This window comes from Abramis brama, assembly GCF_963993115.1.
Source record: "Abramis brama genome assembly, chromosome: 15".
NCBI lineage: Eukaryota > Metazoa > Chordata > Actinopteri > Cypriniformes > Leuciscidae > Abramis > Abramis brama.
In genome coordinates, this window is record NC_139977.1 from 3,984,658 (window position 1) to 4,008,160 (window position 23,503).

Sequence of the window (23,503 nt, forward strand, 5' to 3'; positions counted from 1 at the left end):
TATGTTACCTGGTGTAATTACCGAGATGCCTAACCTGTCATTGTAAGCGTGGGTCTAATCATAGGAGATTATTGAGTCAGACAATAACACAATTAGCTGTAATCTGTTTTTTGGAAAGGTGTGACTTAACTCTCCACATTGCATCATTACAATATAGAGACCTTTTGCCTTGGACAGAATGAGACTGAACATTCAGCTCAACTAACGGCTCGAAATGGAAGCAAAGTGGATTGTGTTGTTATTATCAACATGCTGGATCTCCTGTGTTGCTGTGAATGAATTCTACTCTTCAACAGGTTAGTCTATAGCAATAAGATGATGGAAACGCTTGACATCTTTGCAACTTTATCTTTAGTATCTTTGCAACTACATGTCAATTTATTCTAACCTCTAATACTCTAATGAGAGTTAGTAGACAACAGAATTATAGTCAACAGAATGTGTTAAAGGGACCATCAAAATAAAGTGAAACCAAGATGACAAAACAGCATGTTTATGACATCTCTGTCGAAAACACACTTTGTTTTTGAACAAGTGATAATTGTTGTGATATGCTTTCTGTAGATCATATGATTCAACTTATTGATATCAAAAAAAGGTTTGCCACATCCCTTCATGGATATATAGAAGCGCTGGAGCGCCAAGCAGACCTTCTGACAAGGTAAGTGTCTCTTTGTTATGCGTGTGATAGTGTATAAAGATATAGAGCAGAACAGAACATAAAAGACCCGCAAACTTTATTTTGGTTTTACAAAGAAAAAGCTTAAAGAAGAAAGATTAAAAGCTTAAATCCAGTTGAGACTGGTATGATGAGAGGAGAGTATTATGAAAGTTGAGTTCAATATTAACAAAATGCATAAAGCATTTTATGAGCAAGTACTACACAAATAGTACATTTTAATTAAGGTTATATTGCGTTAATTAAATATGGTGCATTTAACTTAGTTTAGTGTCTGTATATTATCAGTAAGTTAACAAACAGGACACAGAGTACAAATGGTGTGTTTTGTGTGTTTTTTTTATCACAGTCTGTAACAAATCTTAATATATTTTAATTATTGATATCATTTATTTATCAGGATTCTGAATGCGTTTGAGAATGACTTTGATGACTCTCCTAAAGATGCAGAGAGGTTCATCAGCAACCCTCTTGCTGCGTTCCAGCTTGTGAGGAAGCTGAGTCAAGTCTGGCCGAATACACTGGACATTATAGAAGGAAGACGTGCAAAAGGTCAAAGCACAACTGTAGAAATTCACAATATATCATTCAGATACTGCAGTTTCTCATAACTTTTGATTATGATATGAATTATTGGTCACACTTTAGATTAGGGTCCAATTCTCACTATTAACTAACTATTAACTACGACTTTTGCCTCAATAAACTCCTTATTAATGCTTATTAATAGTTAAGTTGTTAAGTTTAGGTATTGGGTGGATTAAGGGATGTAGAATATGGTCATGCAGAATAAGGCATTAATATGTGCTTAATAAGTACTGATAAACAGCCAATATCCTATCATTATGCATGCTAATAAGCAAGTAGTTAATAGTGAGATTTGGACCCTAAACTAAAGTGTTACCGAATTATTAACACTTTACAATAAGGTTCAGTAGTTAACATAGTCAATGCATTAACTAACATGAACTAACCATGAGCAATACATTTGTTACTGAAAACGTTCATTATTAAAAATAAAGCTGTTCATTGTTAGTTCATGTTAGTTCACAGTGCATTAACTAATGTTAACAAGATTTTGATAAAGTATTAGTAAATGTTGAAATTAACATTAACTAAGATGAAGAAATGTGGTATAAGTCGTTCATTATGTTAACTAATGCAGTGAACTAATGTTAACTAAAGAACCTCATTGTAAAGTGTTACCATTATTATATTATTTAGGAATGAAATGTCATGTGAATTGTGAAGACGTGTGCTGTTATTGAGGCATCTGACGGGTTTCATCAGGTTTTGTGTTGTAGACTAACTGTAAATATGATGGAATCATTTGCAGGAGGACACACTGAACTAAACGGGCTTTAAAGATCGAGGTCACAGTCAGTAACATCTCTGATTTCTCACAGATGTTTTGGAGGACCTGAAGTCTTGCGCTCAGACTCTCCCCGGTGCAGATGATGTGGAAGGAGTAGTGATGGCTTTGGTTAGACTGCAGGAAATGTACAGATTAGATCCGAGGAGCATCACGGTATTTTCTGGTGCGTTTCATGGTGCTTTTATTTGTTCTTTATCACTCTCCGGGTTAGTCTTGTTTGCTAAGGTTTGCTTAGTGATTTGAACAAACCCCTAACCATAAGTAAAACAGTGTAAAGCAGTGTAAAGTATAAAGCAAATCTCAACTGCCTGATTTTTTCAAATTTCGTCACAACATGTAACTTTATTATCACCCAGTTCTTTATATAAAGCTGGATATATAAGTATATCTTACTTTATTGGCATACATATTCTTGCATAGAGCTCTATCTCAACTCCTTGATTCCTTGTATTGTCGCAAAATGTATATTTTCACCCAGCTCTAATCTGCTAAATGCGACCATAAGGCATGACATTAACATTTTAACAATATAAACATTAAAGGTGCTGTGTGTAACCTTTTGACTACTAAAGCATAAAAGCACCATAATATGTTTGCAGAGATTTAGGAAACATGTTCACATACTTATTTCTCTGAAAAACATTTCTACAGCCAGTTATTCTACTTGTTTTGATCTGTGTGACTCCGCCCACTGCCAATTTACCCAATGGTAAAGGTCCTTGCACAGTCCGAAATTCTCGTCCGAAATTTTCGCATATTAAAAAATTTATATGACCTCACACTGCCTTCGTCCGTCATAAAAAATTTCGAATCGGGTTCGATTTTCTGCGTTTTTCACATCCGTAGCAAGCATTCTGAAAGGTGTTTTGACGATTCAGAGCCACCGAATGACGAATACGAAAAAACGCACACGAAAATTTCGGGCTCAGTGAGCAAGGACCTTAAAGGATTAGTTTACTTTGAAAAAAACTTTTGCTGATAATTTACTCACCCCGATGTCATCCAAGATATCCATGTCTTTCTTTCTTCAGTCGAAAAGAAATGAAGGTTTTTGAGGAAAACATTCCAGGATTTTTCTACACAGAATGGACTTCAATGGCAACCAACTATACCAATGTTCAAAGAAGGTTCAAATGTCCGTCTCAATGCAGCTTCAAAGTCTCGACACGATCCCAGTCGAGAAATAAGGGTCTTATCTAGCGAAACGATCGGCCATTTTCTAAAAAAAATATATATATATATACTTTTAACCACATATATATACTTTTGGACCTTTCCAACGTGATGACGTAATACGTGGCGCATCTCAGAGATGGTACAAGATGGGCATTTGTGGTTAAAAAGTATATACAGCGGGGAAAATAAGTATTGAACACGTCATCATTTTTCTCAGTAAATACAGTGAGGAAAATAAGTATTTGAACACCCTGCTATTTTGCAAGTTCTCCCACTTGGAAATCATGGAGGGGTCTGAAATTGTCATCGTAGGTGCATGTCCACTGTGAGAGACATAATCTAAAAAAAAAAATCCAGAAATCACAATATATGATTTTTTAACTATTTATTTGTATGATACAGCTGCAAATAAGTATTTGAACACCTGTCTATCAGCTAGAATTCTGACCCTCAAATACCTGTTAGTCTGCCTTTAAAATGTCCACCTCCACTCCATTTATTATCCTAAATTAGATGCACCTGTTTGAGGTCGTTAGCTGCATAAAGACACCTGTCCACCCCATACAATCAGTAAGAATCCAACTACTAACATGGCCAAGACCAAAGAGCTGTCCAAAGACACTAGAGACAAAATTGTACACCTCCACAAGGCTGGAAAGTGCTACGGGGAAATTGCCAAGCAGCTTGGTGAAAAAAGGTCCACTGTGTCACAGTGTCTGGGTTGTGTTCCCTGGGTCACCACTAGATGTCCTCCTTCCCCACGGTGTCTGTCACATTTGAACTACATTCCCCATGATCCTTGTCTCTTCATTGCACTCAGCTGTCCCTTGTCACTCATTATTACAGTCAGCCAATTCCCCATTAGCATTGTCATTTACCTGTGTATTTATACCCTGTCTGTTTTAGTATGTGTTACGGAGTCCTTGTTGTATATCACGCCACTTCTGTGTTCTGTTCCTGCCTGTTCTTGTTTTTGTGTCTCATGTTGGATTGCTTATTTGGATTTTGGATTTCTGCCTGGAGGACTACGATTTGGATTACCCTTAATAAATGATTATACTGCTATTGGATCTTCCCTTGTTTCATTAAGTGTGGATCGTGACAGAAGGACTCCGTCGAAGAGGACTCCGATGCCGACTCCCATGATAGCCGTCTTCCCCGCTTTCCATGAAGAGTTGTAACTGCGGATGACGCCTCGGGAGTCGAGGTGGGAAGAGTCTGGTCCCCCAGCGTAGCCACGGCGAGAACACGACCCTCCGGGATCACGGGCAGCATGCCAAGTGATGGCGACATGGTGGCACCCGGTGGATCTTTCCGCGACAAACAGACCACCATATCCCGGAATGGACGACGGACCAGCTTCTCCCGTTCAGCCAGAGGGGGAAGATCATTACGGCCCGCAATAAGGTAGCGATTTAAGAGGCTGTCAGGTAAGAGAAACCTCCTCTCATCCACGACCCGGGCATACTCGATCAATGACAGCTCTCCCTGGGGGGGAATCGGAAGTTTGCACCTCTTCGAATCGAAAATAGCCTTGAGCCACCAATCTTCAAGAGGGTCCGATTGACACTTGATGGGCAGGGACATACTGTCTGCTGGGTTCAGCTTTGGTTGGTTCATGTCCTTGTCACAGTCGGTCTTGTCCCGTGTTTAATGTCCCCTTGGGGAGCGTCTGGAAGCCGCTCCTTAAGGAGGGGGTTCTGTCATGATCCTGCCATAGTCCTTGTGTTTTTATTAGTCTTGAGGCAGGATCATGACAGACCCATGTTTTATGTGCAAACACATGGCCCCGCCCTCTTTGTTAGCCACGTTTAGTCATTATTGCTTCCCCATTATCACCTGTTTCCTTCATTAGTTTCTCTATTTAATCCCCTCGTGTTTGCTGTCCAGTGTCGGTTCATTGTCAAACTTTGTCAAGTATGTTTGTGAGTATCCTGTCAAGAGTTGTTGTCTTGTTGAGCTATTTCTTGTATCAGCTGTTTGTTTTCTTCTAGTTATCTGTCAAAGTCATAGTCTAGTTAGTCACCATTGTCCTGTCTTGTTTTGCCCCCTCGTGGGCTTTGTTTTCCCTATTATTTGTATATAATAAACCGTGTGCTGTGACTACTGTCTGCGATTGGGTTCATTCCCTTCATCACCCTTCCAACATCGTAACACACTGTTGGAGACATCATTAGAAAATGGAAGAAGCTAAACATGACTGTCAATCTCCCTCGGACTGGGGCTCCATGCAAGATCTCACCTCGTGGGGTCTCAATGATCCTAAGAAAGGTGAGAAATCAGCCCAGAACTACACGGGAGGAGCTGGTCAATGACCTGAAAAGAGCTGGGACCACTGTTTCCAAGGTTACTGTTGGTAATACACAATGTCATGGTTTGAAATTATGCATGGCACGGAAGGTTCCCCTTCTTAAACCAGCACATGTCAAGGCCCGTCTTAAGTTTGCCAATGACCATTTGGATGATCCAGAGGAGTCATGGGAGAAAGTCATGTGGTCAGATGAGACCAAAATAGAACTTTTTGGTCATAATTCCACTAAACGTGTTTGGAGGAAGAAGAATGATGAGTACCATCCCAAGAACACCATCCCTACTGTGAAGCATGGGGGTGGTAGCATCATGCTTTGGGGGTGTTTTTCTGCACATGGGACAGGGCGACTGCACTGTATTAAGGAGAGGATGACCGGGGCCATGTATTGCGAGATTTTGGGGAACAACCTCCTTCCCTCAGTTAGAGCATTGAAGATGGGTCGAGGCTGGGTCTTCCAACATGACAATGATCCGAAGCACACAGCCAGGATAACCAAGGAGTGGCTCTGTAAGAAGCATATCAAGGTTCTGGCGTGGCCTAGCCAGTCTCCAGACCTAAACCCAATAGAGAATCTTTGGAGGGAGCTCAAACTCCGTGTTTCTCAGCGACAGCCCAGAAACCTGACTGATCTAGAGAAGATCTGTGTGGAGGAGTGGGCCAAAATCCCTCCTGCAGTGTGTGCAAACCTGGTGAAAAACTACAGGAAACGTTTGACCTTTGTAATTGCAAACAAAGGCTACTGTACCAAATATTAACATTGATTTTCTCAGGTGTTCAAATACTTATTTGCAGCTGTATCATACAAATAAATAGTTAAAAAATCATACATTGTGATTTCTGGATTTTTTTTTTTAGATTATGTCTCTCACAGTGGACATGCACCTACGATGACAATTTCAGACCCCTCCATGATTTCTAAGTGGGAGAACTTGCAAAATAGCAGGGTGTTCAAATACTTATTTTCCTCACTGTATATTTCCAAAGGTGCTATTGACATGAAATTTTCACCAGATGTTGGTAACAACCCAAGTAAGCCATACATACAAAGAAACAAACAAAAATAAGTTCAGAAATTAAGTTATGTGTAATAATGTGAAATGACACAGGGAAAAAGTATTGAACACACGAAGAAAGGGAGTGCGCAAAAATGCATGGAAAGCCAAGACAACTGCTGAAAACTTACAGTAATTAAAAAGCAATCCAGCCCCCTGTCAGTGGAAATTAATAACAGCTGGTTCAGTCCCAAATGATGGCCTACAAAAAGGTCTCATTGCCAAGGTGTCACACAAGACACATCTCATGATGGGTAAAAGCAAAGAGCTGTCTCAAGACCTTCGCAACCTATTTGTTGCAAAACATAATGATGGCATTGGTTATAGGCGCCATTCTAAGCTTCTGAATGGTCCAGTGAGCACTTTTGGGGCCATAATTGAACTGTTTGGATGCCATAATACACACCATATTTGGAGGAGAAATGGCAGTGCACATTACCCTATAAACACCATACAACTTGGTGTTGGCTCTTGGACAACTCTTCTGATTATTCTTTTCACTCCTCTATCAGAAATCTTGCGAGGAGCGCTGGTCGAGGCAAATTTATGGTGAAATTATTGTCTTTCCACTTCCGTATTATGGCCCCAAAAGTGCTCACTGGACCATTCAGAAGCTTAGAATGGCGCCTATAACCAATGCCATCATTATGTTTTGCAACAATTAGGTTGCGAAGGTCTTGAGACAGCTCTTTGCTTTTACCCATCATGAGATGTGTCTTGTGTGACACCTTGGCAATGAGACCTTTTTGTAGGCCATCATTTGGGACTGAACCAGCTGTTATTAATTTCCACTGACAGGGGGCTGGATTGCTTTTTAATTACTGTAAGTTTTCAGCAGTTGTATATATTTTTTTTTTTAGAAAATGACCGATCGTTTCGCTAGATAAGACCCTTATTTCTCGACTGGGATCGTGTCGAAACTTTGGAGCTGCATTGAGACGGACATTTGAACCTTCTCTGAACATTGGTATAGTTGGTTGCCATTGAAGTCCATTCTGTGTAGAAAAATCCTGGAATGTTTTCCTCAAAACAAAAACCTTAATTTCTTTTTGACTGAAGAAAGAAAGACATGGATATCTTGGATGACATCGGGGTGAGTAAATTATCAGCAAAAGTTTTTTTCAAAGTGAACTAATCCTTTAGCACAGAGAATTGAAGCCATGGAAACCAGCAAACAAACTAGGTCAGAGATCGCAGATTCTACCCGACATAAAAAGCCTCGGCATCCATCTTAAAAATATCTATGAACGGGAGCATATTAAAACACAGATAAATCAACTCATCAACTTACAAGTGTGTGTATCTCCTCGCCTTCCATTGTCAATTGCGCTTGCTCATTTTTTTTTGTCCTCAATCTGGAAACCCGCGTGAGCGTCGAGTCTGAGGAGGAAGGGCGGGAAAACAACCCTCTCCAATACATTGTAATTTGAACTGCAGTATAGTCATTTCAAATAGCTAGCTGTCAATCTTACCTACTGCACCTTTAACACTGTGATTTTTAGTAAAGCTGCTTTTAAAAAATGTGTATTGTGAAAAATCCCATACGATAGAGACCAGAAAAGAGACCTGGGTTGGGCACTTTTATCTGGGAAGAGTAACAAACCACCTAGCAATGCTTTGGCAACCACACATATTGCCAACACGAAAAATCTTGTTTAGTTTGTAATTGAGGCTCTGAGGGTTTTAGTGACGTCAACTTGATGTGTGGCTTTTCAGAAATGAACCACAACTTAAGACTGGATCCAGATGAAACGTTCCACATCGGCATGATCTCTTATGTCAATCAGCGCTTTCAGTATGCCCTCCTTTGGATGGAAGAAACCTTCAGGAAACTCAATCGGGGCGAGGAAGCCGTTGTCACTGAAGAGGAGGTTCTTTATCAGCTTGCTTCATTTTCCCATCAGATTCAGCTGTCATCTGGGCGAGGTGAGGAGTTAACAAGAACGGTAATTAATTCAGAGATTTATCCCCTATATTCATACCTCTTCAGCTCAGAAAATAAAAAAAATCATAATAATATGAAAGTATAAAAATATAAATTGTCCAACTATATTTAATACCTGCATGTCATTAGAGCTGTAATTAATTTCTGTAATTACATTTGTAGCAAATTAGCTCTAAAGAAATATTAATAATTAATCATAACTTGTTATAATTAATTATGAATATTTGGATCAGTTCATAGAATTAACTTAATCTAATAAAATTAATATTACAATCAATTAACCTGTTTGTCCCATAAACACTCAGGGCCGTATCTTGCACCCAGCGCAATTGACTTTGTACACCGACACATGTATCATTCCTATTTTGCACCCGACGCACAGCGGACTTTTCCCTCCACAGACGCACGTCGGTAAATTAGGGAATGAACTTGCGCTCCCGGGGGCGGTTCAGCGAAAATAGGAGGCGTGTTTCGGCGCAAACGTTCCCTGGTGCTATTTTGCAGTTTCAGAAAACAATTCCGCCACTGACCAGGAAAAACCTAGTCTAAAGTCAGTGGTGCGTTGCGCATGTTATTCAGATGCTATTTTAAGGGCGCATGCTTGGCCATAATGTAGCGTGTGCACAACGTGCATACACTTTGCTTCTCTCATCTACACACAGACGCAGACGCAGTAGTACCACACGAGGGAAATCATTGTGGTGTCCATGAAGATGTGAAAAAATAGGCATAAATCTAGCTTACACATTTACCAAAATTATTATACGCCTGTTTAACCGAAGCTAATTTGGGTGTGTTTCTCCATCCCCAATGTCACTTCTCTGTTTTACGGCCCTGACGAGAACGTCGGTCTCCTCGGCTGTGAACCGCTCCTGGCAAATCCGCCGTTATAATAGCAAATCGCCATGGAACAAGCGCGCCTGCTCTTAAAGGGAATGTGAGATGACGTTCTGATTGGTTTATTTCACGTTACGCCCAAACCACACCTATGAGTAATGAAGCTACTTCAGACCAACCCATTTTAGATTTACGTCGGGTGCAAGAGTCATTTATCCCGCCGGTATAATAGCAACAGCGCCCGAGATCCGCCCACAAAGTTACTTGCGTTTCGCGCTTGAGATTTGCGTTTCACATCATTAAAATAGGGCCCTCAGTGTTAATGGGTTATTAATTCTAAGAAATGTTAATTTCCGGGGCATTGGAAATGTCTTTCTTACTGTACAGTACTACTAAGAGCATGTAGTCAAAATCTGCATGATTAGGGACTCCAGTATATGAGCATGAAACACGGACAACCTTACGTGTGACATGAACAAAACTTTATTAAGTAGACTAAACACTTAAACTACTCGAACATACACATACATACATGCATACAGTTTAGCAATGGAAAAGAGAGCTGACGCAGAATAAAGGAAAGCAAGAAGTTATAGCATTGTGTAATGGTCACCTTGAAAGCCACCAGAGGGCACTCCACAACTATTGTCATTCCCTCACAAACTACATTTCCCATAACTCACTGCCCGGACTCTTCATCCATTATCACATTCACCTGTGTCTCATTATCTTGTTAAGCTCACCCCATATAAACCTGGTTTTCTCATTCATTACCTGCAAAGTCTTGTTTAGTGTCTCCACTGCGTTTCTGAGTGTGTTTGTATCCCGTTTCTCCTGTTTTCTGGTTCTCTTGATTCTCTGACTGTTCCCTCAGATTTCTCTCTTTGCCTCAGGCCTGATCTGTTATTGTTTGGATTGTTTGTGTATGACCCTTGCCTGTTATCTGGATTACGTCTTTGGATTACCCTGTTCAATAAATTCTGCATTTGGATTCTCAACCTTCGTGTCTCAGAGCAGTTTGTGACACATTGTTTGAAATTCAGCAGATCAACAGCCTTGAGCAAACCATCAGTTTAGTTCTAACACACCCTTCTTTAAAAGATAAAGGATACTTAATGTATCAAATAATGAAACTAAGTTTGATACTTGCATGTCTCGCCCATTTGAATTAAACTGTCCTGATGCAATTTGTTGAGGCTCCAGTTGATCTTTGCTGATGTTGTCTTGATGAGAGAGAACCAGTGGTAGTCAGAGGATGTTTGGTGAATGGAAAGACAAGGCCGCAGCCTGGCACAAACTTGGGGGTCCTTAGAAAACTTCTAGTTCAGCATCATCTTCACATCAGGATTTCTCAGAAAATAACTAACAGGCGTGATCTTGTGATCAGTGATTTTTAAAGTGTAAAGATGTCGCACCGTCTGGAGGTGTGTGAGCCAATAAGAAGTTATATCAAGTGGCTATATATAGAATTAAAGCTGCCGTCGGCAACATTTTTTTGATCATATTCAGTGAAATTGACACTATAATCCGACAGAACAACATAAATAAGGTGGTTTTAGAAAAAAACCCGAGCTTCTAACTCCACCTGGAGCGTGTTATTTGTTTTGCAAAAAAGCTTTAATATATAGGGATTAATATATTCACAGACCTTTGTTGGGAGAGTGAGTTTGCTGGATTATTCAATAAATATAATGAATAATTTGTGTGTGTCTGAGTTGTCCAGATGTTACACTTCTATGATTACACTGTTGACTCTTCCTTTACCCGTATACCCATCTTAATAGTAGCAAAAGCATTTTGCAAATACAACATGAACACATTTTTTTTACAGTAAGTACATAGTAAAGACTAACGTCCTGATTTTGTAGAGTTAGATGTATTCCTGGGTCAACATATTTTGTTAATCCTGGAACAACCTTCCTCTCCAAAAATCCTAAACATATCCCTACCCCTAAACCTAACCTTACCCATAAGTTATCCCTAACACTGGAGTAGAAGCACCTAACCCTGGGTCTAAGCCTAAACTTGACATGAACTGTAAACGTGTCCCTCAAATCTGATTGGTTGATTGTAATGTTGTTCAGGGATCAACAAAGATGTTGATATACAACAACATGTTGTACTTGGTAAAATCATGTTCTGCGTTAAAGACACCTAATATAAACAGATCTGTAAAGGTTTCTCTTTGTGACAGAAACTTTCCCTAATAAGCCTTTATCTGACCAAGTTCTTCTGTGCTCTAAATTACTTACAAATCTTATGACAGTTCAATGATCTCTACAGTTTTCACTAAATATTAGGCTAATTGTTTTCATGCCTTTTGCAAGACATTGCACAATTTCATACTTTTCATCTTCAGAAAGATCTCCCTATATTACACGAGAACTGACTTGCTTAGTAATGTGGAACAACCTCTTCAAGTAGGTTTTCCATTTACCTAAGAAAGATATGAGAAATAAAACAAACACTTTCTTTGAAAATCTAAAATCTGAATGTTTATTTTACTGAAATCCTACAGATATGTCACTTGCATAATAATTTAGAACATTGCGTATTTAAATAATGTGGGGCCCAAAGGTCTCCGAAAAAATTCCCCATCCAAATGTCTTAAGTTTGAGTTCACATGATCAGTGACAAACTAGCTTATTTAATCCCCTTCTTTATTTTAAAGGGGTGGTTGATTATGATTTCACGTTTCTAACTTTAGTTAGTGTGTAATGTTGCTGTTTGAGCATAAACAACATCTGCAAAGTTACAACGCTCAAAGTTCAAAGCAAAAGGAGATATTTTCTTTTACAGAAATGGCTTTTTAAGGACTACAACAAACGGTTTATAGGGACTACACGACATTCCTCCTGGGTTAGTAACATCACAAACCCAAAGATTTATATAAACCCCGCCTCGCAACAAAGGGCTCTATATGGCTCTACTAAGAAGGAGCTCTTGAAGCTCCGCCCTCTGTGCTGGGAGCAGCAGCTCATTTGCATTTAAAGGGACAGACACAAAACTACACATTTTTGCTCACTCTCAAAAAGGGACAATTTTAACATGCTATATAAAAATATATTTTTTTGGCTAAAATGTCACATACACACTCTGGGGACATCAGAGGCTTGTTTTACATCTTGTAAAAAGGGGCATTATACAACCCCAAGAATTTCCAAGTTTAAATGGATAAATAAAAAATCAAAGATTTTTAAAATGGTTTTACACATTTGCTCCCCACTGTACAGTATGTTGACTTCTAATGCATGATGTGTAATAATGCAAACCAAAACAATGCTACATGTTAACAGTGTGCATTAACAATAATTAACAAAGGTTAAATGAAGATCACCTGAAACAAATGCACTAATTCACACTCATTTATAATGCATCTAATTTGCAATTGTTCTTAGACCGCACAGAAGGAGATCCGCTTCAGCCTGCACTTTACAAAAACATAAAAGAGAGCATTAAGAACTGGACTGCAAAATACATCCCTCATTTTGACTCACCTGTTCACTACATGGACAAAGCATATGAGGCTCTATGCACAGGCAAGAGGGTTATGATGGTGAGTATATGCCTGTCTATTCATAATTATTTATAATCCTTGTAATTTTATATATATATATATATATATATATATATATATATATATATATATATATATATATATATATATATATATATGTATTTCCTTTGTTGGGTGATTTAAATATTTAGGCTATAATTGATCATAATGTGTTGTGATTACTTGTATATATATTTCCCTTTTGAGCTAATTTACTACAGTCAAGCAATCCTCGCTGTAGTTGAATCATTAAAACACAGAATTACACAGGAGAGGTGTTCAAAAGCAGCACATCCGCTACAAATACTTCTATTTTAATTAATATAAAACAATGTTGTAGCTTCTGGATATTGATTTCATGAAATTTCAGTGTTTAACTTTTTATTCTTCATTAATGAGAGTGGCATATTTAATCTAAATGTGTATATCAGATGTAAAACAGAGTTTAAATAATTCTGTTTACTTCATTACTTCGCTCACTCCAGCACATTCCGTATATGTCCGTGTCCATGTCTGCACATATTTACGCCTAGTTTATTTTTTTATAAATCCTGATTTGTGCATGGAAAATTATAACGTTTACACATCAGGTCCCAGGAGTTTGCGCTAGGGAAAGTATTATTTTTCATATGCAGAAAAAAAGGACAAGGCAGAGACCACATCCTGAATGGAGAATAGGAGGGCATCCAAAGTATGCCAAAGAAATGGCATCCACATTCCAGTGGGCGATCCTCTGTTTGGAGACAGCCTTCCCCTTCTGTTGTGCCCCAAAACAGACAAAAAGCTGCTCAAAGCATCTGAAGCTCTCTGTGCGGTCCAAATAAATGCGCAGGGCACCTGTTGGACACAGCAGGGATAAGGCTGGGTCTGCCTTAATACGAGGGAATGCTTGCAAGTTCACCACATGATCCCTGATAGGGGTAGTGGGAGCATTGGACACATAGCCAAGCTGGAATCTCAGGACAACATGTGAGAATGCTGGACCAAACTCAAGGCAAGTCCCCAACAAGCCACATATCGGTAACAGAGAGTGCTTGCAGGTCCCCAGCCCTCTTGATGGAAGTGAGTGCAGCCAGGAGGGGCATCTTTAAATAGCTCAATTGACTTCAAGGGCTCAAATGGAGCTCTCTGTAGGGCCAGAAGGACCAAAGGTGCAGTCTCAGAGGATTTAGCATCCTCACGCCTCTGAGGAACCTAATGATCAGGCCTAAGGACATACAGTCTGCTGTCTCATCATGTGCCACTATAGCAGCCATGTACACCTTTAGTGTGGAAGGGGATAAGCGCCTTTCCAGCATTTTCTGCAGGAAAGAAAGCCCTGACCCAACGACGCATCTCTGTGGGTCTTCGCCTCAGAGGGGGCTCTGGCTTGAGTGCTAGTGTCTGTCACTGTGGAGGTTCCAGAGGTCTAGATCATGAAAGCTGCTGTACAATATTAAAAAATAAAAAAGAATATAGTAAAATATAACAATAGGAAAAAAAGATAAACTAAATATATTAGAGAAAGGGTTAAAAAAACAAAACAAAAAAAACACCACAAATGCATCTGCTCAAACCTAATGATTATTTTAAATAATGAAGGCTTCACCAATCAAATATTATGTTTTAAACATGTTTACAGAGATAGAGGATTTAATAAATATTGGTTTGCCATTCCACAACTTCTAAGTTCTAATCCGATTGGCTGACTTTAACCCTATTTTTTAAGTCTGCCTGCAAACAAAGTCATTTAAGTAAGTTACCAGGGTGATACAGCAAGTGCATTAGAGAACTAAATATTCACTGGAATTGCTGAAGTTTGCTAGGTTATCTACTGGGCTAATATACTAGATAACATGGCTATCTATGCAGCAAAAGGTTTCATAAAACAAACATTACACATCAAAAGTAAATGTTTTACACTTTACACAAAACAAGAATATTGGAAAATTGGTATAATACTGTAATCTAAAGTGCTGAAGATTAGATTGAATGTGTCAATGTGGAGTAAAATTGCATTATGGCTTATAGACGCCCCAGAGAGAGAGAAAGCTGGTTTGCAGGTACAGAGCAGGAAGAGGAAACCCGCTGGTGCTGTTTAAAGAGGAAGAGGAGTGGGATCAGCCAACGATACTACGATACCATGACTTTCTTTCTGAAGGAGAAATGGACACCATCAAAACACTGGTCAGGCCAAAGGTACATGCAAATTTTATATAAAAGGTACATTAAATGCCGTTTATGTTTATGATTAAGTAGCACTACAACATGTTCATCAACTCTTTATATAAAATAATTACAACAGGTTACATTTACATATTTAAAACTGCTCTTTTAAAGTATTATTTCAGTGTAGACATGTTTACTCTTCTCCTGCCGTTGACAGAACAGAGTAGAGGCTCTGTTCTTTCGTTTGATATACTGCATGTTCAGATGTTCATACAACAAAATATTCAGATATTCATTCTCAAAATATCACACTGGCCAGTGTGTATCAGTGTGTAGGGGAATTATAGGGGAATGTACTGTATATGGAATTAAATAAATTTGTAATTGATAACTGGTATTATTGATAATTTAAATATAGAATATGGATTATTAGTAATTAACAATATTCATCTAATGCAACACAAAACTCTGTTTATATTAAGCTTTCCAGAGCTAAAGTCATTGATCCAGTCTCTGGAAAAAAGGTTTCGGCTGCATCCCGTGTGTCAAAGAGGTAGTGTAAAAACTCATACTCACGCTCCTGTCTTTCCAAAACTGTATTCTTCTCTTTCTTCTGTGGAACATAAAAAAAGATATTTTGAGAAATGTCTCAATGTTTTTTGTTTGTTTGCTTGCTTTGTTCATACAATGGAATAGTTAATTCCATTGTATGAACAAAGCAAGCAAACAAACATTGTTTGATGAACATTGTCATTGTTGTTTGGTTCCCAATTTTCTTCAAAATATCTTCTTTTGTGTTCTGCAAAAAAATGTTTACAGGTTTGGAACCACATGAGGGTAAGTAAATGCCAATTTATTATTACTATTATTTTTTTTAATTATTTTTAGGTCGAGTATCCCTTTAAAATCCATGTGATTCCTAGATAGATTCACAAATATAGCAAAACCATTTTTTTTCTTCTTCTTGACACTTTTCCTTGTGTTTACATCCTTTTGAACTTTAAAAAAGTATGTATGACAGCAATTAAATCATCATTGCATAATTTGTTGTAGTATCACAACCAAGACAATAACAGTATCCCAAAGTTTGCATAAAATAGGTAGATGGAAAGGTCTCAGTTACACATGTAACCCTGGTTCCCTGAGTAGGGAACGAGATGCTGCATCCTGAGCTGATGGTATAGGGAATGCCTTCTGCTTGACTTTGTCTGAAGTACGTGTGTAATCACGCCCAAAGTCTCCCTAATGAAATCCAACCATGCAGTAGACTGGATTTAAATGGTGCTGTTCACACCACTATGCGAAAAGCCTCAACTTAGAGGGCCCTATTTTAAGGATCTAAGCGCATGGTCTAAAGCGCTGGAACTAGTGCACTTAGGGCATGTCTGAATCCACTTTTGCTAGTTTAACGACGCTCGAATGATAGGCGCTCCCAGCGCATAGTCTAGAAGGGTTGTCCCTATTCTCTTAATAGTAATGGGTGAGCAATTAGAGTCTCATCTCCCATTCCCTTTAAAAGCCAGTTGCACTCGGGCCATGGCGGATTCGCTATTTACATGGCAGAATTTGCAAGTGGAAAGACTGAACGCATCTCCAGAGATCAAACGGATCTGCTCGTGGTGTGACACCCTTCCCCCACATCTATTTGATATACAGTAAATAATAGTCATTGGCATGACAAATAATTGTACATTTGTATAATATGCAGAGCGTGGCTGTGTACAGTGAGTTATGTTATTAATGTCAAGGTTGAGGACTCATGCGCAGTGGGAACTAGTATGGGCTTATAATAAAAAACAAAGCAAAACATGAAAAACAGAAAACTACTCCGTAAGGGAATACTTATAGTCCAGGGCAGTTAGCAGTTGAGAAGAAGGACATAGGACATTTAGTTATTAATGTGATCGTCCTCTTTATGTCTCTCAGTGCGTGGCTCTCTGAAGATGAAGATCCTGTGATCACACAGGTCAACCAAAGAATTGCTGGTGTCACTGGTCTAGAATTGGAGACAGCAGAGGAGCTCCAGGTATTCACAGTTTTAACCCAATCAAAATGCTAGGTTGAATTTCAAGCATAAACTAGTATGATGGATTGATCTGTATAGCATGCTAATTTTAAATGGCTGACTTTCAGTCCATGAATATTACAGAACTGGATCAAGGCCCTTAAGATGCAACTTTGGGATTTATTAGCTATGTGCATTACCAAAACTTATATAACACAAACGGAAGTATTATTTAATGCACATGGTATTATCAGATTTTTTTGTAGGTCTGTGTATGTAGAGACCACAATCAAACATTTTATGGGAAAGTTTCTGACAAGAAAATATCTCGGGGTAACTTGCGTAACCCATCTTCTCTGAATAGGGAACGAGACGCTGCATAGTGGTGACATAATGGGAAATGCCCTCGGACGGTGCTGATTGTCTGAACCCGTGTAGAATCACGCCAATTTATTGGCTGATGGCATGGGCTCTGTCTCAGCAGCACTACGTCACTCATATATTGAACGCGCCATCTTCTCCTCAGATCTTCTCCACAGATTTTCTAGAAGCCCCCTCGGCAACTTTAAGAGCTTGGCAGCAAATGCAGTGTCTCGTTCCCTATTTAGAGAACATGGGTTCTCTAAGAAGTTCTTTTTCATAGGTTCAGTCAACACTGCGTTGCAATGAAGCAATGGGAATTATATACCACATACGCCAAGCTAAGGGCTGCCAGATCTGGCGCAAATAACTTTTTTTTTTGGATCCAGACCAAACTCAACCAGGACCAAAACGACTGGTTCATGCAGAAGAAACCCGGGAACCAGGTCCCGCATCCAAATCCAGGTTGTAAAACTTGATAAAAGTGTCAACCTGTCACAACACAAATGTCCTCCAAAGGGACTCCTCTAAAAAGAGCCTGGGAAGACACGATTATAACAGTTATACACAGTTATAATGCCCAGGGGTGCAGGGAGCTTTCGCACCTCATAAGCCAAAGAAATTACGTCTCTCACCTAATGAGAGATCAATGAGAGATCCTGTGCTTAGAGGCCCTCTACGGCCGGCCCCAAAGCACACAAATAATTGAGATGACTTGGGCCACTGGCCAGAAAAGTCCACATACAGCCCGAACAGGGCAAAGCAAATGAAGCCTCTCCTCCACCGTGGAGGCAAAGGGAGGAGGACAGAAAAAATTAAGCACGGCCACTTGAGAGTGGAATGACGTGGACAGAACATTGGGGACATAACCAGGCTTGGGTCACAGAAACACCTTCACAAGACCCTGGGCAAACTCCATGCAATGCCCACTCACAGAGAGAGCCTGCAGATCCCCCACATGCTTGAGAGAAGTCAACACTAGCAAAAACACCACCGTAAGGGTCAGAATCCCGTCAGGGCCGGATGGAAGTGATCCAGAGCCAGAAAGACGCCGCGCAACTCTAGGCAGTTTATGTGCCACGAAAGAAGCTTGCCCGTCCAAACACCGAAGCCAGTCTGCCCTTGAAGACCGCACCCCAACCAGTGAATCAATAGTATCAATAGTGAATCGAGCAGGACACCCAAGAAATTGGTCAGCTGAGAAGGTGTTAAGATACTCTTTTGAGCATTCAGCCTGAGACCAAGAGACCGGAGGTGGTGGAGAAGGACATCCCTGTGATGACACACCAACTCCCTGGATTGATCCAGAATGAACCAATCGTCTATGTAATTTAGTACACGGATGCCCTGGAACCTCAAAGGGGCCAGAGCTGCGTCCATGCACTTGGAGAACATCCACGGAGCCAAAGCCAGACCAAATGGAAGAACCCGATATTGGTATGCCCTTCCCCCAAAGGTGAACCTGAGGAACCTCCTGTGCCGTGGAATGACCTGGATGTGGAAATAGGTATCCTTCAGGTCCATGGTAACAAACCAGTCCCCTGCTCAGATCTACCCCAGGATAGTTGTTAACGTCAGCATCTTGAATTTCCCCTCGTAGAGGGAAAGATTCTCAATATGTTACGCATACCCCAGCCCTTCTTTGGAACGATGAAGTAGTGCCTGAAAAATCAAGGGTTCATGTCCGTTGGAGGAACCTCCTCTATTGCCCCCTTTAGGAGGAGAGATGTCACTTCCTGCTGTAGAACAGAGGCCTCTAGGGCGTTGTTTGTTAGTGGGATGAATCCCGTCGAAGCAAGGAGGGTTGTGACGAATCTGGAGAGTGTCTCCGAATTGGATTTTGTGGAGAACCCAATGCGGCACAGCTGGCAGAAGCCTCCACGCTGCCAGGTGGTAAGACAGGGGTTACATTAGAATGGGCCCTGGTGGGAGCTCGGCTGCCAGACTTCTTATCTGGCTGTCAGCGAGAAGTGGTTGGCACGAAGCTAAAGTTACTGGAGGAGGCACTGAGGCATCCTCTGGCAATGAAGACTGGCCCAATAGGCAAGACAAGTGTAATTCAAAGTGCTTTACAGAAAATAATTAAAATAATCACAAAAGAAAAGCAAGGAAAAGTAAAATACATAGATAAACTTCTCATCTGGCAAAACACCAGCGTATCATATTTTTCACAACTCCCAGTTTTACTCTGAGATTTTCCCATGGTGATTACACTGTGTCTGTGGTGTTCTTTTGGCACGCCTAAGAAGTCGATTGGACTGTGAAATGTGAATGGTGGTGGGTATAACAGATTTGGCCTAGAGATCATCTCAAGGGGGAACATATACACCTTAGCGGTCTGTTCCTCACTCCTGAGATGGGGGAAGCTCTCCGTTTACTGACCTGAAGATCAGGAGTGACCCCACAACGCTGAAGCAGCAGGTGTATCTGTCTGTTTCAGGTCAACGAGGTTACGATGGCGCTGGCAAGGCATGGGACGGGCACGAGCTCCCCAAACCATGCGAGGTGGGGGATGTCACAGTTCATCACTCCTCCTAGAGGTCTCTTTCCTATGTGCAAGGTGATCCCTGGGTGCGAAGGCAGGAGTGGGAGGTTAGCAGGTCCTCCTAGGCATGAACTGCATAAGGGCAGCAGATTGCGTCTTAGCAGTTTTCCAGTACAAAAATGTTCTGCTTTTCACGAATCTCAGAAAGATTTAACCAAAGATGGCTGTTGACAACTACCAAGCCCGCCATGGTGCATCCAACCGCCCGTGCTTAGTCACACTCAGCACCAGGTCAGTAGCTTTGTTGAGCTCTTTGACCGCCTCTGGTGTCAGGCCCCCGCCCTTGTCCATTTCCTTAAGGACGTCTGCTTGGTAGGCCTGAAGAATGGCCAATGGTATGAAGCACCATACCTGCCTGCCCAGTTGCTGAGTAGGATTTTCCAACGAGGATGGAAGTGGTACTACAGGGCTTAGAAGGAAGAAAAGGGCAGGACTTCCAAGATGGAGCAAAAGAAGACAAAAGATAAGTGGCCTGAATGCTAGTATAGCCCTGCTCCACAGAACCATCCAAGTTGGGGAAGCCAGAGGCCGCTGCATTCGTTAGACGAGTGGAAAAAAGCTGCTTCCAGGGTCTTGAGATTTCATGATGAAAAAGCTGAAAAGTCGCGAGGCTCGTCCACGAGCTCAGTGTAGACCGCAGAAGGCCAGGCTTACTGGTCACTAAGCAGTGGGCCCTCAGAATCAGATGTCGTGGTGAAAAAAACAGCCTCCATTCCAAAGGAAATGGCATTGTGTGCCTCTGGACTGGGGTATAAATAATCGTGGATAAATTTTACAGGCGAATCAGCAGGGTGCGAGTGCTTGGGTGTGAGAGAGAGAGAGAGAGGGAGAAACTGGCCTGCTCGTAGCTCAACATCCGATCCCCAGGCCCATTCATGAAGGGCCTGAGCCATGAAATTTGCCACAGAGCGACAGGGGAGGGCGGATGAATCCTTATCAAAGCAAGCATGCCTCGGCTGGAGAGTTTAAAATTCTCACAAAATTTGCAGTCAGAAGTGCCATATATAGTATAGGATAGGATAGCATATATAGTATAGGTTCACTCTTGATGAGTGAACCTATGGAAGAGAATGTACAATGCACCCTGTTTGGTTCCTGAAACATTCTAACAGAGGCCAGAATTGACTGTTCATGTGAGAATTGAGTCGATCTGTAACTACAAATTCACTTCTTTTTTTCTTCTTTTTTTACAGATTGCAAATTATGGAATTGGAGGCCAGTATGAGCCACATTATGACTCAAAGGTAGTATGAAAGTGTTTGTTATTCCTCTGGTCCTGTGTGAAGATATGTACCTGGAATAGAGCATGCACTGTGTTTTATTTCATAACTTTGTTACAAAATCTCTCCACAGTTGGCAAATGACTCAGACTTTCAACTCAGAGGAGGCCGGATTTCTACTGTCCTAATTTATGTGAGGGTGTAATCTAACCAATCATATTTCAAATAATTCCCACTTTCCATATTATTAACAGTTAACTACTTTATTTTAGATGAGTGATGTGGACATTGGTGGGGCAACAGTGTTCCCTATCATTGGTGCAGCACTTCAGCCAAAGAGAGTTAGTTGAAGCACCTTTATTTACCACACAGTGACTTGAAATAGATGAAATGACTTCCTTTAAGCTGTGCTCACATGTTCATGATTCTATTCCATAAGGGTACAGCAGTGCTGTGGTTTAACCTGCTAAGAAATGGAAATGAAGATGCCAGAACTTTACATGCAGCATGTCCTGTGTTTGTAGGCAATAAATGGGGTAAGTGTTCTCTGAGGTTTGTATTGTACTAGTGAAAAATAATTTCTTTTTGAAAAACAAGAAAACACAACCAGGTCACATTTCATCCCAAATTCAAAGACACAATATATGTGCACTAGACTTACACAATGTAAAACTTCTTCCTTTGAATTCTTCATTCTAGTTGCCAACAAGTGGATTCGTACCTATGGGCAAGAGTTCAGAAGAAAGTGCTCTACAATCAAATCTGATTAAAAGACCCAAAGCAGACTGCACAGAAACATTCATGATCCAAGTAATGAGATCCAGTAAGGAGACAAGACACGTGATGTCAAGGCAAAAATGGATTCAAACAATTTACTTAGAGGAACACTTTTTGCTTTAACGTCTGTAACTGGAGTGTTTGTTTTTTGTGATATGATTTATCTGCTTCAAATTAAATGATGTGGTTGATTGTAACATTGCGAGATAGGCATGAAGACAAAGAAAACATGGACATCAAGGTTTTTGCAAGAATTTAGTTTGTTATTGAACCTTACTTGTTCAAAATTATTTTTATACCACACTGTAAAAAAAAAACCTAATTTTACAGAAAATAACTGTGATTTTTTGACGATCATTTTCTTTAATTTTAAATTGTACTCAAAACACTGTAAAATTACAAATAATATCTGTAAAATAAAAATTCAGCTGTTATTTTAGGTATTGTGACATTAATGACAAATTCTAGTAATTCACATTTTTTATACAGAAAATTGATCGTATTTTTAATACAGCATTTTTTCTGTTTTCTTAAATTACATAAGAATGTATGTAAAATTACAAATATAATCTGTAAATAAACAGTAACAAAACAGTTAAATGATAAAATGGTCAAATGACTGTCAGCTCCCCAAAAAACTGTAAAACATCCTAAATTAAATTAACTGAAAAGCACTGTTATTTTACAGGTATTTCCTGAATAATCACGATCATAAACCTTCATTGTAAAAAAAATCTTAAAAAAAGGGTCAAATGACTGTCAGCTGCGGCTGCCAAACAAAAACCATACAAATAAAGTCAAATATTCTAATTTAAATAAACCGAAAAAACACTGTTATTTCACAGGTATTTCCTGCATTATTATGATGAAACACCTTCATTGTAAAAAAAATCATAAAAAAAGGGTCAAATGACTGGCAGCTGCGGCTGCCAAACAAAAACCCTAAAATTAAAGTAAAATATGCTAATTTAAATAAAGTGTAAAAAACTTTAAAATAAATTTGATGTCACCATGATTGAGATCAGTGTCTGCTTTAGTTGGGCTCATGACCCTTGAGTTTATAACTTTTGTTTTTCTCTGGCTGCTTTAACTGTGTATTTGATACACATCTGTTATAGCAATAAATGCTGGAGAAAATATCAGATGATCTTGGTCATTTATTGGTGATGTTATAGTCATCATATGATGATCTGATTCACTGATATGATAGTAAAATCTCTGAATTAGTTCGCTTAAATTAAATAATATGATGGAATTTAGCTTTATACAAAGTCTATAGTTAATGTCATAATTTTTCACATGTCCTTTGAAATATTGTGGCATCAGTATTATAACAATCTGAAATAAAATAAAAAATATATATATTATACAAAAAAAGTTTTGAGATGGTTAATTTTTTTAAATTTTATTTGTAGTAGTAGGCTATAGAGACATCAAGAATCAACATATGAATCTCAACAATGGTGACAACCAACAAAGCCTTTTTGTGACTTTATAGTAGTTCAGATTTTTTTTCA

General features: G+C 39.7%; 1 protein-coding gene across 1 annotated transcript; it reads left to right on the forward strand.

Moving 5' to 3' along the window:
- The first annotated feature begins 112 nt into the window (after window positions 1-112).
- On the forward strand, window positions 113-22,418 carry LOC311097228 (prolyl 4-hydroxylase subunit alpha-2). The gene is made up of 14 exons (XM_084136783.1): window positions 113-296; window positions 565-661; window positions 1,080-1,231; window positions 2,086-2,217; window positions 8,310-8,519; window positions 12,774-12,931; window positions 14,942-15,109; window positions 15,562-15,632; window positions 17,006-17,105; window positions 21,183-21,233; window positions 21,343-21,402; window positions 21,482-21,550; window positions 21,649-21,745; window positions 21,909-22,418. The coding sequence occupies exons 1-14, from the start codon at window positions 215-217 to the stop codon at window positions 21,977-21,979; spliced, it is 1,518 nt and encodes a 505-aa protein (XP_083992909.1). The 5' UTR covers window positions 113-214; the 3' UTR covers window positions 21,980-22,418.
- The last annotated feature ends 1,085 nt before the right edge of the window (window positions 22,419-23,503 follow it).

Excerpts from the sequence above, each read along its gene's own strand:
- LOC311097228 (XM_084136783.1), top strand. The coding sequence starts at position 215 with ATGGAAGCAAAGTGGATTGTGTTGTTATTATCAACATGCTGGATCTCC. Across the intron at positions 8,520-12,773 it reads TCAGCTGTCATCTGGGCGAG|ACCGCACAGAAGGAGATCCG; the intron begins GTGAGGAGTTAA and ends AATTGTTCTTAG. Across the intron at positions 21,403-21,481 it reads TTTCTACTGTCCTAATTTAT|ATGAGTGATGTGGACATTGG; the intron begins GTGAGGGTGTAA and ends ACTTTATTTTAG.